Consider the following 20,094-nt stretch of genomic DNA (forward strand, 5'->3'; position numbering starts at 1 on the left):
CATTTAGCTAAAAAAACTGTTTCTTAGTCAGGTTGGAAACTTTTCAATCTACTCCTTAGAACTCTTGTTTTGATCCTCTAACTTCTTTCTATAATTAGCGCCATCCAAATACAACACCGTCATCTAATCAAGTTCCAAATATATAATAATAAAAGTATATAAATGTACTTTTTTGCTAGTATCATAGAATTAATTTTATTTACAAACACTCAAATGTCTAATTAATCGCGTTATATAAATAAAAACATCTCGTATGAAATTTATATTGAAAATTATATTTAACTCTATTAAAAAATTGATTATTTATCTTTAGAATATACCTCAAGTATCACGATATTTTGGCCCTCTGTGACTGGCAAACCAGTCTCAGGCTCCATAAGGGGGATTCGAGACATATCTGCGAAATTCTTGTATGAAGTCTTCGTAGTCAATGGTGAAATCAAGATTCTGGAATAAATTTTACACTGCAGTCCTTGAGATTTTTCGCGCCAACTCTTAGTCTGGATGCGAGAGAATTGTGAGTTGCCTCCTATACATACAATGAATAAAATTGTATTATATTTAGGCATTAAGACGCGCGTAAAGAAAAAAAATTTAGTTATTCAAATTTCTTCATGAGACAAAACTATTGCCAGTAAAAACACAATGCTAGTATATTATTTTTACCTTATTAACGCATGGCACATTGCCATGAGTGTGTAAAGTTGACACCCTTACGTTTTGAAATCGTAATTCTTGTTAAGAGGATTTTGAATTATATTTATAATAGAACGCAAAAGGAAAATTTCTTGATAATTTTTAAAGAGTTCCAAAGAGTTTTAAAGAATTTAAAGAATTATATACATAATAAGCGTGGACCTTAAAAAATGGTGCGTTAACTTTATATAACATTAGCTGACTGAATAATTTTGAATACTTTATTTGAATACTTTATTCTTTTTTATCGAGTACTAGAGACTAGTTATTAAATAATATTTATAAATTTTTTAAAAAATTTATAAATATTAGGAATTCTAGTACTCGTCAAAAGACATCAAATAAATACACTATCGATATCAATATTGGATATAAAGTTAGTATTCCTTTTTAAAGTCTACTTTTAGTGTTTTACCTAATAAACGGAGAAATCTTTCTAAAAACTATATATAAAAAAAACCTCCTCTTTTGTTTCAAATAATCCAGAACGCTAACAAAACTATGATTTCGATAAGGATGCCACTTCACCTATTGCCGTGCTGCATTAAAAAAAAAATCTATTCTTTATCAGTACCGCAAACAGTGAATCACTTTGCATTTTTTATGGAAATGTTTTATTTTTAATGGCATTATGGTATTATATGATTCACGGAAACATTATCTCAAGCCAGCTCCGTCAGATTCGATTTTTTTGTGCGTTTTATCAATCATTACCGTTTACTTTACATCGACTGCCGTGCCAATGTTACGAGACACACAGTATCTAATTCATATATGGGTTTGGCAGTATTTGCGGAAGATAGGACTTTACTTCAATTAGTTACTGATTTTTTAGTATAGATAGCGTATATAAACGTTTTTTTAGTTTTATACAAGGAATGGAAGAGTTACTAGATTGTCACTTTTTATAAAAACTTTTATAAAAATTTGATAATAAACGTTGCAATTTTTTAGGATTGCAATTTTTTATAATTGATAACTAACCAAACTAAAAATTTATCGTACGTTACAAAAATTTAATTAAACGTTCGAACCCCGCCCCGGTTAGAGTCCTCCTCAATAATTAAGTTAACAATCTTTACATTAATTGGATTCTAATGTGCCATCAAATAGATTGATGACAGTGTATAAATTAAAAACGTTTACTTGTCGCGTAAGGATTGATCATAACAATTTAGAACGTTAAATATTGAATATCACATCAACGAAACAGTCCAAATGGCGTCCATTAAATTACCAGATTTATCAAAGCGATAAGACAATAAATTAGAATTTGTAAAATTAAAATAGGAAACTTCACACCAATTAAAGTACTTACATATAAATCGTAGGTGGACGTACCTTGTGATGTTACTAGTACGCTTGTCATAGATCAAATGAGGAATATAAGTATATAGTCGAACAATAATACAAGAGGACACTAAATAGACGCTAATGAAGAGGGGGAAGCATCAAGTCTTGAAAATAAAAGAAGTATATAAGGGATCTTAAAGTTCCGTGTTATTACATTTAAATTATTTTTCTATTTGTGTATAAAAATCATTTCTGATATCAGTCGTTTGTTTAAAAAGCTCTCTTTTTTTTATTATAAGCTTTCTTTTTTCAGTCTTATGTTCGTCGCTCACATTTTTCGGTTTCCACGAAGAAAAATACATAAGGAAACATAAAAATAAAACGATCTCTGCGTCGGTCAACAAAACCCTCGAAAATTTCTGTCCACCTTTAAATGGCTTTAAAATTAACTTTGAATGATAATTTCGTAAATATGATTTTTTTTAAATAACGTATGACAATTAATTTTTCTGATATACTTACATATCGGCGCGTTCATACATTGTACCAATGAGAAACTAACGAATAAAGTTATCGGATCAGAACACAAACATAAAGTTAGTAATCGTATATACTAATGTCCTGTCACAACGTGAAAGATGCACGGTATACTAATGACATCGATACCAGTATAATATGAGTGACGATCACTATTAACACGAGTGAGATGCCGCTCTATTGACAAAACAGTGAAGAGAACGTTTGATAGCAGCTCGTATACGCAACTAGTTGTAACTCTAAACTTGACAAAGGCTGTTTAAGAGATGCGTCTCTGTTTAATTATATTATCTGAATTGAGAAATATACATTATGTAAATGTATAAAATACGCACAAAATTAATTGCTTAATTTGCAAATTGTAATTTTATAAATCCACATCATCGATAGGAACTGTTTGTCTTTTTATTCTTTAAAAGAAGCAGAATCAAATGACGCGCCACTATGTAATAATTCACTGATTGACTACGGTTGAATTCATTTCGATGATACTCTCCATTTTTTTATTTTCCAAACGAATAGCTTTTCGCCAACTATTATGACTTTTTCGGAAATAATAACAACGGCAGTTTGTTTTTTATATATTAACTAACTCCTCCGCAAATCGCCCCAATCAGAAAAACAATTCATCGAAACGTAACGTTGCCGAAAGAAAAATACTTCGTTTATTTATCACGGGCGGAAGAGACCGCAGATACTTGGCGAGAAACTTGGAGAACAACCCTTTCGGAGCGAAAAGTCCCACTATACTGACAAATCAATCGATCTCCTACTTCCATCCATAAATGACTCATTGTCAGATCTTCTCAGAGGAAACGGTTAATGTAAATGTATGTGCTAGCATTTCATCGACTGCACCTACGATCGTTTATAAACATTGACCGAGCGAGAGGGCCACTTTAAAAACGACAGGAATGCTCGGCTCCGCAAAATAAAGAGGGGCCTTATCAATACTTCGAAGCTATGGGTTGTATTGTAGGAATTGGAGGACGGGACCGAAGTTTGTTTATTCGTATCCAGTGTCGAAGAATGCAGCATTAATAGGGACATCGGTCGAGATCGTGCAGAGCTTTCTCGGTAATACTAATCGACGAACGAATCGACCATCTTTTTCGGATAACAGCTCGCTTCTCAACAATTGTTTATTTCAGAATATTTGCTGTTATTGAGCTTTGTTACTAAAATAATTTTTTCATACAATAGCGCACGATTTTTTAACTCGATCGAAACAACACGAGAACAATTATTTCTTCTTTTTCGAAATTAACAACAGACAAGATCAATGCCAGCGCCATTTACATACATATATGCGACAACTTGATTATGAGAACAAGTGCGCTCTTTTATACTCTATTTCGCACTCGTAAATTTCCGGTTAGGACGATTCCGTTGTCGCAAGGAACGCCGGATATGCGCACTCTCGATCGTTCAGGGAATTCAGAGGTGTTAATAGTCGAGACGTCGTGGTACGAATGAATAATTGCTATGTGTTAACCGTTTTGCGATCGAACGATCTCTCAACGATACACAGGAAGACACTAATGATATTCAGGACGGTCGTGAATGAATCCGTTTGAAGAATCGAAATCGCAAGGTCGCGTTGCAGTCTCCGGATGAAAACATATGAGACAGGTGTACACCCATAGAAAAGATTTCCGAATTCAATGCTATTATTCTTCGATCTATCGTAAAATGTAGGATCGATATAGGAATAATCATATTTATTTTTGTTGAAAAAGGAATGTTTTATTTTATTCTTAAATAAAAAATTCTTAAATTTAAAATAAAATGTGATCCATCACATCAGTGTCAAGTTACTTGGTACCAGCATCGTGCGTTATAACATCAGGTAAAGATTTATTCTATAACGTAAGAATATATATATATATGAGTTTAAATTTACTTAAATAACAAATTTCAACCTAAATTTAATTTCAGAAATTCTATTCTGGTACACAGCTTTTCAGTTGTGTCATGAAAATGTAGGTTTCACTAATGTTAAATTTTATTAACTTAATGTTGCCGACACGAGCGAGAGTACACAATGGAAGAAACATTTATGTCCCGAATTTTGAAGAGAAGAAAAGATGAAACGTATCAAAAGTATCATTACATTAGAAATATGCGAACGAACGCAATGAGTCATTGTGTTCGAGCAGAATGTTGCCATCGCGAATTAGTTCAAGTATCCCAAACTACGTCAATAAAGATTCACATTTCGCAGATCGCACATCGCGCATACACGTGATACATTTCACGGTATGATACGTATTAACGTGACACTAATTTATAACAAAGTGGGGCATCACTGCGTACGCTATTATTATTAAGCATCGCTCCGCTATAAGAATTTTAATGTACGCGTGTGTTTATAGCTGAGGAGTGGCTCATTGTGAACGATCATCACGAGTACTCGTAAAGCTCGTAAACATTATTGATTATGCGTGTTAACTATGCTAAATGTTATGCCGCTTATAAGGAAAGATCGTACGAATATTGTTTGATCTTAAAGTTAACAAAAAAAAATTATTAAATCATAGTGACTTATTAACAAATGAATTTCCAGTGCTGGCAATCAATTTTGTAACTCAATCAATATAGAATTTCTTAAATTATTACTGCAAAAATGAAGTAGTACAATCGATCGATTGATGATATATCTATTTATACCGATTTTGCAATTTCAGAACAATTATTGTACATTGTGTGATAAAGATAATACTTTTTTAGTTTACACTGTGTGATAAAGATAATATTTTTTTAATTATGGAAGATATGATAAATATTACGTTTGATATTGTTTGCTAAATTTGTTTGATATTGTAATAGCAAAAAAAGTTAAATATAACTTGAAAATATTCTTCATATAAAATTTTTAACTATAATATAATGTAATATAATTAATTCGAGCGTGGAATATGTATTGTGTGCGTACACGCACTGTATGATATAATATTTATACGATCGAATCCCCGCTATACATCTAACATAAACATTCTTGCAAATATCATGGATGGAGCACAATTATACAATAGTGGGCTTGTAATGACGAAAATACGTCGATGAATTTTTATAAAATTTGGAGAAGTTTTGCAAGTGAGTCACGTGCAGCAGAATAATTTAAAAGAATCTTTATCGGAAAAGAAGAGAAAGGGCAGCGGGTACAATTTAATTTAGCATAACTGCAGCGACATAGGGTTAATGCGAACTGACGGCTATGCGAGTAACGATAATTAACTTGAACGAGTACCCGCTCGGCCTTTTAATCCAATTAAAATTAATTCTTTTATTGCAGAGACGCGCGCCCGTATTTCAGCAAGATGTATTGGCACAATGGATAAAGAGGGTCGAAAATTTTACAGATTTTTTTTAGGTCCACCATTATACTCATGCCATACATCAATTGGATCTATGATCCCTCTCCTTCGCGCAATGGAATCTCCTTTTTTAAAAATATTTATAGCAAAATGTTATATATCTATATTTTTAAATATTTCTGAAATACTCAATCATAATCTTAATATTTCAAAAGTATTTTTTAATTTAAGAAACTCGTAGACATAAAAAACATAGATGTTAATCATTCTTTGTGTTAATTTAATTAAAAATAAAATGTTTTATGAATTATATATTTAAATAATACTTTTATATTCTATCTAATATATGTAATAATTAAATATTTTATCTTTATATTGGAGCTTAAAAAAAATTTTGCTTGCGATACTATAATGGTCTCCCCCCCCTTGACAAATTTTTGGATTCGCCAACGGTTAATAGCCAACAAAAACAAATTATATTCCAATTATAATATAGGCTGCTTACCACAACTATCTAACGCGATCATCGGGGTTCGCTAATTGACTCAATCGAAGAGAAGATGCTGCAAAGATCTCCCCTTTGTTCGAGTTCGCCCGCATATATGACCGTTTTTCAAATGTAAAGCCAAATTGCAAATCTTTAGAAGTGCTTGCTATTATTATGTACTTGCTATTAATTATGTATAAGTTGATGCTATAATCTATGTTGATTAAATATTTTCCAGTTCGGTTAACGCGCATTATAAGTTTCAGTTTCGAACCCTTTAAATCTTGAACCCTTTTTTTTAGCTCTCTTTATATACATATATGTTGCACGGAAAGAACGATGCTTGAGTATAAATTGTTGCGAGAAAAGAAATGCGAGACACGTGTCTAAAGTAAATTCAGTTGCAACATTTTACGAAATCAATCCTAGGAAGTATCCTTATGTAGAAAACTTAAGCGTGATGAGCAATACTGCAAAAATCATTTATACGTTAAATGAAACAATTTGAAAAATTTTTGTTTTTAAAAAATAAAGATTTATAGATAAAAATGAATATATTTTTTATATCCTAAAATTAGATCCTAAATTGTTTTATTGCTTAATAATTATTTACAATTGTTTTAAAATTATTTAGATAAAACGGCTTATAACTTTATCTTTTGTTTAAATAAATTATAATAAAATCATCTTTATCTTATTCCATTTTAAGTGATTTATCTTTTATATATATATACATATACATATATATATCTTTCTCTCTATAGCCAGAGGCAGAGTAATTATATCTAGATAATTTTTAATTATCTAAGTACAACATTGTCGAAGATAAGATTTTTCGTATAAATTAGACACGTGGCGTCGTATAAGGCTTAAGCCCAATCTATAATTGCGTAAGCATAGATGTAAGGGTTGTAGTTGTAAGAATTAACCAAAATACAGACAAATATTCGATTGTGACTGGTCAATTTTTAACAATTAAAACCACTTTACTCACTGCTTCATAGATAATAACGCAGGTACACTAAACCGCGACAGCGAATGTTCGACGAATATTTAACAAGTTGACGGAACGTCGCTTAACATGGCCAACATGAGATTTCCATATTACATCTCTCTCTCTCTCTCTCTCTCTCTCTCTCTTTCTCTACCTCTCTTTCTCTCTTGCACTGCAGTCTTCACATTATGTGAAAACAGCCAAGCCGCGCAAGGTTTCTTCACGCGCGCAATTAGAGGAGCGCCGTAAAGCCGGCGTTTACGAGCGGTATTCCGCCGTGCGTATGCAAACGTCTATTAATAATTCGATCTCGTCGTTGCGCGCTATGCGCAAGCATGATCGATCGGTCGCATCCCGAGGGCGACGGCGGCGGGGACCGCCGAGGACGGTCTGACAATATCGAAGGAAACGACAATGCAGAAATGTGCGAATTGAATCGCCACACGTGGCGACGCGACGCAGCTGCGTGTTCGGTGTGCCCTCACGCATGCAATGGCGAATGTGCGAGAAAAAAAAAAAAAAAAGAAAAAAATACCGCGTCGACGGCGGAGTCGGCGTCGCGTCGCGTCGCCGTCGTATCACGAAAAACCTTGACGCGGTCGTCGCGGATGCGACGTAAACGCTGTTAAATTCGGGGGAACAGAGTATTACATCTACCGTCGAAGGTACCGTGCTGATATTCACAAATAGCGCATCCCGAGGCTTTTTAGCGACCACTCTCTACATTCGTTATCTCTGGGATTTCACTAGATGGATGCCGAAGAAGAGAAGAATGAAGAAGAAGAAATGCCAAAAAATGCTGCTGCTGGAATTGAATTGAGAGACTCATCGCTTTGAACATTTGAGGAGGAAAAGGAAAAAAAAATGTTTTTTTTTTTTTACTAAATTAAGAAAGGGAGATGTATACAAAAGAAATCGGCATATAATTTTTGGAACTTTTACGATTTACTTTATATTGTACTGTCAAGAAATTATATGTAAATATTAATAATTCTTTAGAATTTTAACGTTGAATTCTTCTTAAACAAGAACGTAAATCATAAACAAGGGATGTTTATAATTTCAAGGTCCCTTAACTGTAATTTTCTGGTTTGCGATGCAATTTTAATTATATTATAGCTCTCTATATAAATACAACTATTACAGCTTTTTGGTTTTCTCGCTGATAATAGTTATGAAAAAATAGAATCTATTCGTCATACGAACCGATTTCCGTCGAATAATTATTCCAAACATTAATTCCTGACAAAGTACAATATATTAAGCGCTAGTAAATTGGCGTCAGCCAATCCTCGTTATATCCTATCGGTAGAATCTACTGACATCATCCGTCCGACAATGACGGATCGAACAAAAACCAAATGGAGTAAAAACCTTTCATTTAAATGCAAAGCGGCACACTTCTTTTAATTTCTACTATACTAATTCATATTCTAAGTACATTACACTGCTGATATTCCATCGACAATATCAGTCACAGGAACTTTCAAGAAGTTTCTGCTTCCGATTTGATTATCCGGGAAATTGCTTTTACCTGATATGCGACTCTTCTTCGTTTTCGCGTAGGCCACATTATCGATCAGCAAATAGGTGTCACGATTGCTGTCGCTTTGTTTCTTCCCGCGCTTCTCACGGAGGACGAACGCGCGTAGCTTCTCCATTGGTTTACGCTGCACGTAACCGATTTCCAGAAATTGGCGAACGCGCGATCGTGCCAGTTCGTCTCGATCGATCTTAACACTGTATGATCTAGCTCGCGTCTCGGCGAGAAACAACTCTCCCTCTCTACTTCAAGATGAATACATGTAACAGTTCGAGCGGGAAACAACGCCGACGAACGGCTATCGACACAGAAGTGAACCGGTTGCGTGTGAGACACCGTGCTTTTGTCGCTTCAAAATGATGCGACCGTCGAATATATCCGGCATATCTGCGAAATAAATGCAATCACGTGACTCATTATTCTAACCGGCTAGCTCCTACTTCAGCTTCGATCTTTTTTTCTGTCCCGGCGTCCTCCTGCACGGCGCGCGGCGGGAAGAAAACTACCTTCTACAGTAGTTTGACCTAGAAAAATATGCAGCGATCCACGAGTAACTCTATCGACGTTTTTTTTTTTTCCCCTACTTATCGTTTGAAGGCGGACAGGAAGCACGATGACGGATGCGTTGAACAGCGAGAGGAAGAGAGACAGGTAGAGAAAGAAAAAGAAAGAGAGACGAGTGGAAGTGATGGAAGGTGGATGATGGAAGAAAACCGAAGTCGAGACAGGATACGCTTCTGCGATACCGGAAAATTGTCACGCGAATTTTTCCGCAGTGACTAATTCGAGGTAATCGTGCGCATCACACATCACTGACCGATTTAATTGCCGCTACAGTGATTTATATTATAGCGGCATTATGTAGTGGTAATCGATAGTATACATGTATAGTACGAATTTCTTAGTTATTACTTACGCTATTTGCTTCATCGTATTAAGTTACGAGTTTGCAATAAGCATTCTATGTTCCCAAAAACACGTAATGAGGGCGTGACTTTTTATATAATAAATTATTTAAAAAAATGTAATTTCATTTCATCAAGTAAAGTCAAAGTCTGTTAAATATTAGAAAATCAGACTTAAACTAATACCTTGAATTAAATAATATTTAAAAGTTCAGAACATTAACAAACATTTTTTTTAAAAACGTAATTAGGCATTCTAATATCTAGTCTCGATCGTATTTGGCATTCTCATATTTATTTGATATATTTATTCATATAGCGATCTTATTTAATTTATTATTGTTTATTTAAATGACATTTTGTTATTTTTAACTTGTGTGTGTGTGTGTGTGTGTGTGTGTGTGTGTAAAAAAAATGTGTGTGTGTGTGTGTGTGTGTGTGTGTGTGTGTTAAATATATTATTTTAAAATAAAAATATGTTTAAAAAAACCACATCCAATCAATCCATTTTTGTAATTGAATTGCTTAATTTAGGCGTTTATATTTAACGGTGTTCAAAGGTGTTAATATTAAACAGCGTTTATATTTAACGTATGCATTATAATAAATATTAAATCAAATTTAATACGTTTCTTAAACTGTTTAATTCCATTGTTTTATTTAAATGAAGTACAGTATGGAATACATATTAAACAGAAATAACAGTCGCGACCTAAGGTGACGATAGGAATAATTAAAAATAATTTAAATTTGATACCCCTTTAATTTGACATTATGAATTTAGCAACGTATTTCGGCTTTACAGTTTTGCATCCAAAGGAGAATTGTAATTGCCGGTCTACAGATTGTCGGTTAAAGCTTCGATTCAAATCAACGCGAGTCTGCTACGCGTGTGTTTTCAGAGAAGTTTCGTCAATTTCATTCAAACATCAATGCCGGCCGGAACATGTCGTAACTTTTTTGCGATATTTTTGCTCGTAGACCGCATCACGTGTCGTTTTAATACCGTCGGAGTCCGGTGACTCACGTGCTGCTAAGAAGACTTGCTTGAATACTTAAGAGCCGAATACGATCGTTCGATGAAAAGTAGAATAAGGCCGCGCGCGAACGTTAATTTACAAAGGAAGAGGCGGACGCTTCCCCGACGTTTCCTGCTAATGCCCGCGTTCGATAACCGATGAAAATTATCGCGGCGCTTTATCTGCGACGATAATTTCGCGAGGTCACGAATAATTACTGTTGCGCATCGAAAGACGACGGCAGTCGTCGTTGTCGCCATAATTGTAGAATAAACATGCGAAAAGACACGCGCGCTCGACCGTGCGGCGCAAGCTTCTAGCATGGAACAATTACAAACTCTATGCGTTAACATATTTATTCTAACATGAAATAATTGCGAATGTACTGTCTACGGTTCGCACCATTTTGTAACATTACTTCACGTCTCTTCGATAATAATAAAAAAATGATAGAAACTCTGCGCGCGGCATCGAGCTTTTATCTGACTCTTTAAATAACATCCAATTATCCATCGATAAAACAATTACATTTAATAGTAAATAGATAAAGTCATTAAGCCTATACATTATTCGCGTGACTTTTAGCATAATTACTCATGTCAACTGTCTATCTGATACATCAATATTCAATCTCAAGTTTTATTGCTGCAATTGATGATTTATAGTCAGTAAAGATTGATTTTATATATTCTCTAGATAAAGATGAGAAAAATATTTGAAATTATGAGAACAATTTGCATTAAGTATAATAATGTGAATAAACAGTATTCATGTATTTAGCAAATTTACAAGACGGAGGTACCTTGGACACTCGATGCGAATAATGAAGGGTTACAGAATTATCGATTTGGGGGATTCCCAAGAGTTTTCGTTGGAATCGCAAACGTGATCTCGTACGTCTCATCTGAGTAATAATCGTTAACGTAACATTTTCACATCGCACTCCGCAGCTGCGAAGTTACGGGATACAGCAAGTAAGTTTGTAACAATAGCATCAACGCTATTATGCAGAGAGGTGTCATCCATGTCAGTCTCGCGATATTTGCACGTCGATATTTGCACGTTGTGATGACAAAGATCGGACAAAAGCTGTTCTTATGCTGAATCGGTGATGGTATTAACTGGGATTTTATTATTTATCGTATGTGGATGAATCAAATTACTGAGGCGGTTCGTATGTCCCGCTCAAGCACGCAATGCCCGGTGCATAAACTTATTACTCACGCGCGCACGTGTCCACGGAATACGTTAACCGAACATTTCTGTTAATATTACATATCGCACTACGTACCCGCGAATTAAATCGACACGTCAAGCACGACCGGACTGATACCCGCTATTATCCCCGCTCGGTATATTAATTAAGTAAGGCCTAAGTTAATTATTTCGATCACTGACATCATTTACACGACCGCGACCTGTCGAAGATATAAAAGGAAAAAGAAAAGGAATCGTATTGTTATTTCGTTATTTGTAAAAAAATCAAGTCTCTCCGTTATAAACAAATATGTACTGCCGGCCGTGAAAATTGCAACAGTAGAAAAAAGGCGTCGTGTTGAATGGAAAATTGAATACAGGACTTATTAGGTCATAAGGAAAAATAAGTAAAACACAAAAATAAGCTACACTTTCAAGAAAAATACCAATTAAGCTGTAAACTTCTAGACCCCATGTCACTCTATATCATAAATAATCTGTCGTAATATCAGGCACTTTGATATTTCTCCGGTAAACACTGACAGTAGCATTGCATCGGTATTGCAATTTTCACTCAACAATATTAATATACTTATTATAATGTGTAATATAAAGTTATATTATTGAATATGAAATAATAACATTGATACAATGTTACTGTTGGTAAGTGTTTGACTCGATTATCGTCATTCTTCAAGTTGCAATTTTAATAGCCAAGCAGTGCATGTCGCGATCTATTAAAACAACGAAATATTTCAATTAAATTAGACATTGTGCACTTGTCTTTTTTAAAACATTACATGTCGTGACAGGCTGCAGTAGGCATTGTCGACAACAATCGCGTGACGTGCGCGATTGATGTATGCAAGGCAAGAATTCACGAGATGCATTATGGATCGCTTCTCGGAAAGATTTACGTTCGTTATCGTTGGAGATTCATTCATCCGTGCGGGCGTTACAACGGTAACAAGTGCGACGAGGAGAGGAGAGAGCTGTGCGTCTCTTTAACGTCAGGCACGTTAACAATTAAAAGACGCGGCCGAGTCTCGCTCGCATGTACGATAAATAAATGTGAGTCACCGCGACTCGCTCCCCGTCCGAATCGATTTGCCACAAATCGTGCATCGTTTGCGTTTAAATGTTCATCTATCACTCATAAACGACGCGCTCGATACATTTTCATAATCTGACTCACACCTTCAGCAGGAGATCGTGCGTGACGCTCTGAGAAAACACTACGATTCACGCGAGCGCGTGTCAGGTTACTCGAGTCAGTTTTTTTAGAACTATGCCGGTCTTATACGATTTCTGTGCCTGACCAATTTTACATTGGCCGATACACCCGTCAGAAAAATATGTTGAAGAAAAATAATCAATCGCGTACGAGGACTGAAATTCATTTCTCGAGCCTTCAAGTTTTAGATTTAGATTTATACCAAAACCCAAACTGAGAACTGAATGAATGAAACGTTTATTAGATTTTTCTTTAAAAAGAGAGAGAGAATTCGATAAAGTTACACAAAGGAACGAAAAATTAAACTATGATTTAAATTCACAAATGTGATATTATAAAACTTAAAATGATGATTTGGAAAATTTTATTTGAATGCATGGCGAATAAAAAAACAAGAGAGATAAAAATTAGTTTATTCCGCAGTTATACAAAAATAGGTTATATTTTTCTTGAACCTGAATAAATAAAACGTTTTTCGATAAACTTTTGTTCGCTGAAAATGAATTCGGTGGCGAAATTGGCTCATCATATCAGATTTTCGAGAAAATATAAAAATTAAATGTGCCAAACTTGGCGTTTTTAATTATCTATTCAATATTGAGTAGATAATTAGCTATATTTAATTTAATAATTTGTAATATGTTAATTATGCATATGAAAAAAAAAATCGTGACTTGATAAATATAAATTCATACAAGACAAAAGATAGCACTTTAAAGTGACATAAATAAAATTGACAAAGAATTATTTTAGCGACAATAAATAATTATGCCAAAAATGTCAATTTTGGCACATTTAACCTTATTTTCTCGGAAACCTGTGATATAATATATAGATCAAATTTCACTAATTTCAGATTCGTTTTCAATGATCAAAAATCTATCGAAAGACATTTTGTTTAATCGTGTCCTAAAAAAAGTGTTTATTTGTGTTATTAAAACTATATGTAATAATTTTGTAGATAATAAAAAAGCAACACGTATATTCAAAAAAGGAATTTGTAAAAGCATTTCTAAGATTAATTTCAATTTTCAATTTTAAAATTAATTTAAATGGGAGAAGAAAATTTTTGTTCTTTAATTTTGTTACTTAATGAAGAAAAATAAACAATAACCATTGGTAAATTGCATGTTATTTTTTTTTATTAATTTGTTTGTTACTTTTTGCATCGGTTTAATATTTATTCTTTTATTTTTTAATAATTTTTTTTATCCATTTATTTATTTTTATTACAGCAGAAAATCACGTTTAAAGAATTTTTGCGTTGCAATTTCTCGTTTGTCGCGTTTGGGTGAAAAGTACGCGTCAATTTCGCGAATGATTTCCTCTCTCCGTTAAAGATGGCCGCTCCAAGCGGCTTGATCAATACTCCCCGTTTCGTGTATAGTTTGGGGTCAGGTATCTACATTCTCTGCCAGTAACTCGCCCTCACTCGGAGGAGGGAAAGAGGGTTTATGCCTCGTCGTTGAGCAGATCTACCCCGCGATATTGGAAAGCTACGTAACGATTTTATTACTTTCGCAAATACCGCGCAGGCTTCAACCAAGTTCCGTCGTATGTCTTTGTGACCGAAAGAACCATTTACACATCGCGTCAACGTTGAAGGCGAGATTTCTTGCCATCACTTCGAGTCGCAAAAAGTAATACTAGATTAAATGAATTAAAATACGTAACGACGTATTCACAAAATGAATACAAAATAATTCGAAAGTTTTGCTACTTAAAAAAAAAGAGAAAACTGTTTGTGAAAAAATAAGGTTTTTTTGGATCAATGTTTAAGTTTACCACGTTAGGAATTTTTCAGTATTTGAAAATTTTTAATTATCATTTGTATTTTTCGATTCTCGAGAATGCGAAATAGTCGATACTTCATGTTGGAGAATATCGCGTAATTTACATGCGGTATGATTTTCTGAGAATTATCAATCGGATCGATAGGAATCGGTAAACTCGGAAGAAGAAAAGAATGTCACGAGTTAAGAAAAAGATTTAAGATTTTTTTATATACACATATACGCGCTTAATATACACACATATATATATATTGAATTTATATATTTATTATACACGTTACGTACATAAAAATAATAAGCACAATCACAGAAATTGCATCTACACTTCAGCAATTATTTTCGTACAAGAAACTCAAATTTCAATTTATTAAATCATTATTTCTTCCTTCTCTCTGATCCTTTGCTCTACTATAATCATTTAGGTTCCAGCTTTTTTCTAATTCGATTTATGATCACGTCGCATTATCACGACAAATTATGGTCGGGACGATGAAAATACGGCAAACCATTAATAGGTTTAAGGATAATTATCTAAGCAATTAAACGATCTGTATTTTCTCGGTTGTCAGCCTATGAAGATAATCGCACGAAAGCAAACGTTTCGTTTCGTACTGTCGCTGGGCTTTTAACGTGCTGCCGTTTCATGTACGCCGAAATTTACAATATTTCCACAGGCACAAACACGAGCGTGTATGCCCGACAAACGGTAGCTCTGATAGCACCAAGCTGCTCTGATAACCGTTAAGAAAACTATAGCGAGTCGAAATCGTGACCGCAGGAATCGCTTCGAACTCATGGAAATCGTTAGAAACGTGATAGCGCGGTATGTAATGTATTCAGTCGAATACATACGCATTTTTCCAAGCATAGCATTTAGCCAAGAATGACACTCAAACAGATAAAAATTCCAACTTCGATTTGCAAAAGTGAAGCGATCGCGACAGTCGTATTAATGCGGAAATCGCCGTTTCTGGCAGCCTTAGAGGACCATCTCGAACGTGGGGCTTCTGCTTGCTGGGGCTTTCATGCTTGTTAATTTTAACAATACAAATTTCGTAGCCATTCTTTAAGGGAGATTTAAAGATTGAGTATTCCTTAATATATATATATAATTTTTTAGCATTTGATATTTGATTTATATTAATATAGGTATATTATTTTGGCAAATTTGGCAATTAAGTCTCTCGTGATAGATATTTAAAACATTAATTAAATTAAGAAACGTTCGTTGAGGGGACTTTTTCTCTCGTTTTGTCCATACATAATACACAAATTTGATTAATTTATACCTTGCTCTTCTGCAATTAAATTACTGCTGGTTGCAAAGTTTCCTTGTAGCTGCACTGTAGCTGACCCGTCGAAAGATACGTCTAAATTTAATTTTGGCAACCGATCAACAGCTGATAAACTTCATCCCTCCATTAGACTTTCAATATATTCGATTTTTACACACGCGCGTATTGCACATTCAATTGAAAAAAAAAAGAAAGACGATTCTTCACTAATCACACGTTCATTTTGAAGCTTCAAGTAAGGTCCTTTATCGTAGCCGCGACGTGTTTTCGATGCCTGATTGACCTGCGGGGTCGCGTAATCTTCGAGCTCGCCGCAAAGTTTACGCACCCCCACCGACGAGACAGAGACGCGAATTCTCTTCTCGAATTTTATTATTTATTCCTTCATCCTCGGACGCGCGCACTCCCGTGACCGGCTCCGCCGTTTGGACGTTTATCAAGTGACGTTTTTTTTCGCACCCGCCGTGAGAGCAGCAACGTGCGCTTTGGCCGATGACCGGCCCTGCAATGAGCATACATATAATTCGCACGAAGGAACCGATGCCCCAGACGTATCACCGTCTATACATAGCGCGGCACGCGCGACGCGGCGCGCAGACGCCTGATGTTGCCTGCCGTATGCCTCGATATGCTTTTACCTCGGTGGGATAAAAAGAAAAGAATATTAAATTTATTTCTCCTCTCTTTGTCTTCTAGCCGATCAAAAAACGTAAAAAAAAAAAAAAAGGGAAAGTATTCCCTCTCGATTATTCATCGACGTCGCGTTCTCTTTCGATCATCCATCTCGACGTCGTTCTCTCGTTCTGTCTGGAGTCGTATATTTGAATCGACGAATTTCGAGTCGTCGACGTCCCCCGTTCAGCTCTGGGAAGGAAGAACGGGCTCTTTTTCTCCGCGAATGCCCATGACCTACATAAATACAGGGAACTCACGAAAATAGCTGAAGATTGGCTTTCGGAAATGAACTACGGCTCTCTGACTGACCTACCTAATACCCTCGTAAAGCACGCGGTGTTATACTTCTTCCCACATTTAGCGAGAGACATACTTTTCGACACAATTTGGAGTAAAGGCTTTATATTTGTAGAAATTACAGACTCAAAATGGCTGCTGAAAATTATTAATACGCGAAGATATATCGAGAAAAAAAAATGTATAAGAAATAAATAATGGAATTGACAACAATATAAGTGTCAAGGTGGTATAATTTCAAATATAATATGATTCTGAGCGAAATAAAATTTGAATCGAATTTTCAAAGTTGAAATTGGATTTTTCCCTGCTTGATATCCTTCAAGTATCCTCCACACAATAAAATCAGAGTTACTAAACTTAAACCTCGACAATTGGATCGTGTTCGTTTACAAATCGTATTACCCTATCTTATTTCTTATTCCTTTCATTGAGTCCTAACGCTTTCAAGCATATTCTAGTTTATTTAGCATTTATTAGCAAATTATATTAGAACGGCGGCAAATTTTGATCACCACATGATTAATTATAGACGTCTTAAATCAGATTCTGAGAGATCCGAAAATGACATCGATATGTTACATCCATAGAATTATTTATTTCTAACGTCTAATTTGCAGAGTAGTATTAATATAATATGTTCTAAGACTACAATCCACGCTTTTAACACTTCAAGTAATTATTTTGATTTTTTATTTCTATAATGTTGCAAGAATATTATTCTACAAGATTGAAATATTTTTTTTTTTTTTACAAAATGTTGTAGATATATTCCTAAAACGTCACTAGAAACGTCATTTAGATTTTAATTACTGAAATCCCAATTAAATGTGAGAAGCGACATCAGCTAACGGTAATCTAGAATATCAGACCAATATTAGGCAACTTCAAGACATCTTAAAAAGATGTCTTTAGCTCGTCTAAGAAATGACATCTTACTGTAATCATCGTTCATTATTCACCACGTCAACTAAAAATTACCATGTATAAATAGACGTCCCTATATGTTATCTTTTGATGTCGAGATGCTACTTGGGAATAAGATGTAAAAAGTTTTAACACTCTAATAATCAGTTTGAGGGTCTTAGATACTTGTTTTTGTCTAACAAAATTATTTTTAAATCCGTATCTAGCTTAATTTTTAGATACTTTAACAATAACACTCTGTCCGCAAAAATAATATTTATTTGTATACGTAATTGTTTTATATATGTACTTCTTCTATCTCATCGTATCTCATTTTCTAATTCTTCAAAGGTGATTGACACAACTCATAATATCGAATAAATATTAAGCAGAGTTGAAGGCCGGTCACCGTAAATCAATTCAACGCAAATTCGCGCGCCATTTTTGATTGAACAATTGAATCATAGTATCGCAAGTGAATCTGATAATTGGCTAGCACTCACCTTGTGTATCACTGCTTATATCAAAGATATAAGCAACATCATAATACCGAACATAATGTCTGATAAAAGCGTTCACTAAACGAGATACTCCTCGTCGAAAGTCAAGGAGAGACTAATATGGGTCTCGGTTTAACTTAGCTTTATCTTTGTCTAATTCTTAGAACTAGAAAAAGATAAAAAGTAAGTTAAACTACTAAAGATGAAAGTTAATCTATATTACTGAAAATAAACATATAAGCCGGTCTGTTCAACTTTTTCAAAAATAATAAAAAATAATAAATAATTAATATGATTTATTTGCCATAACGTCCGATATCCCTAGCTGCTCATTATTGCGTAATCATTCCCTCTTCTCGTAATGAACTTGTATAGTACTCCGTGGTGTATCCGCTATGATACGATAAGGAAGAATAAGATCCAATCTGAGAAGCGGTAAGAGGAGGTCAGGGGACACAACGCATCCCGGGAAGAAGTTGATAGAGAGAGACATTATCTTCCTAACAACTTGTCGTGACTCATTCATACATACCATGTCTATATGTATACACATTGATCATATACAAATTTAATATAAATTATTAAAAGACATTGAAAATAATATAGTTAAACTGGCATACAGGAGTCAAGCGCGGTAATTCTTGCGCGAATGAAAAACTTGTTATGTATTATATAATACGAAATTACATTTGATACGATAACGATAACGCAAAAAATTGATTACATGTTTTAATTTCTGTTTTGAGCCCTTTTCAGATCTTCCAATAGTTTTGTAAGAAATAATTAATGATGGATCTGATGAATTACTGTTAATATATACTGGTCATCGTATCGTTACGATTGGCCGTGAAAGATCACATAAAGTTACATAAAAATCTATGTAGATTCGCATATATCGAACATGATATTAGTCAAATAATTAATTACAATGTGTCATAATAATCAGCATTTATAATGAATAAAATACAAAACTCAGAAGGTATGAGTATCCAATTTCAAATTTAACTTGGTTAACATCGAGTCAGAAATTGTATTAATAAAAAAATTATGTCAGAACAGGACGTGAGAGACACATATTGACTCTAAAGACATTGATAATAATTGGATTTAATACAAAGTTTGAAAATATCATCGTAATATATGTATTATAAATATTAGAATACAACACACATATCAATATATACAGGATGTCCCGCAATTTTTGATCATAAGAATTTTTGCGTAAATAGAGCGGAAGTGTAAACTGAGTCAAAACATTTTCTACTTCCATTTTGCAATTTTCGTAATAGTTAATAAAATATTAATTACTGTAAAAATCGCTGAATATTGGTTTTTAATAATTTTTTTACTCAAATACTATCAACTTTACAAAAAATCAGCGAGAGACAAAAATTGCTAATTTTCTT

The 20,094-nt window shown here is 34.2% G+C and overlaps 1 protein-coding gene across 1 annotated transcript in view; it reads right to left on the reverse strand.

Moving 5' to 3' along the window:
• LOC108754621 (BTB/POZ domain-containing protein 6-B) overlaps window positions 1-16,532 on the reverse strand; it is a 22,067-nt gene extending 5,535 nt beyond the window's left edge. Inside the window, exons 1-3 of the mRNA XM_018497056.1 lie at window positions 16,525-16,532; window positions 16,305-16,423; window positions 321-529 (exon numbers count right to left, since the gene is read on the reverse strand). Coding sequence (XP_018352558.1) covers window positions 321-529; window positions 16,305-16,423; window positions 16,525-16,532 — 336 coding nt within the window. The remainder of the gene's footprint in view (window positions 1-320; window positions 530-16,304; window positions 16,424-16,524) is intronic.
• Window positions 16,533-20,094: the final 3,562 nt, after the last annotated feature.

This window comes from Trachymyrmex septentrionalis, unplaced genomic scaffold (genome assembly GCF_001594115.1).
Source record: "Trachymyrmex septentrionalis isolate Tsep2-gDNA-1 unplaced genomic scaffold, Tsep1.0 scaffold80, whole genome shotgun sequence".
Taxonomy (NCBI): domain Eukaryota; kingdom Metazoa; phylum Arthropoda; class Insecta; order Hymenoptera; family Formicidae; genus Trachymyrmex; species Trachymyrmex septentrionalis.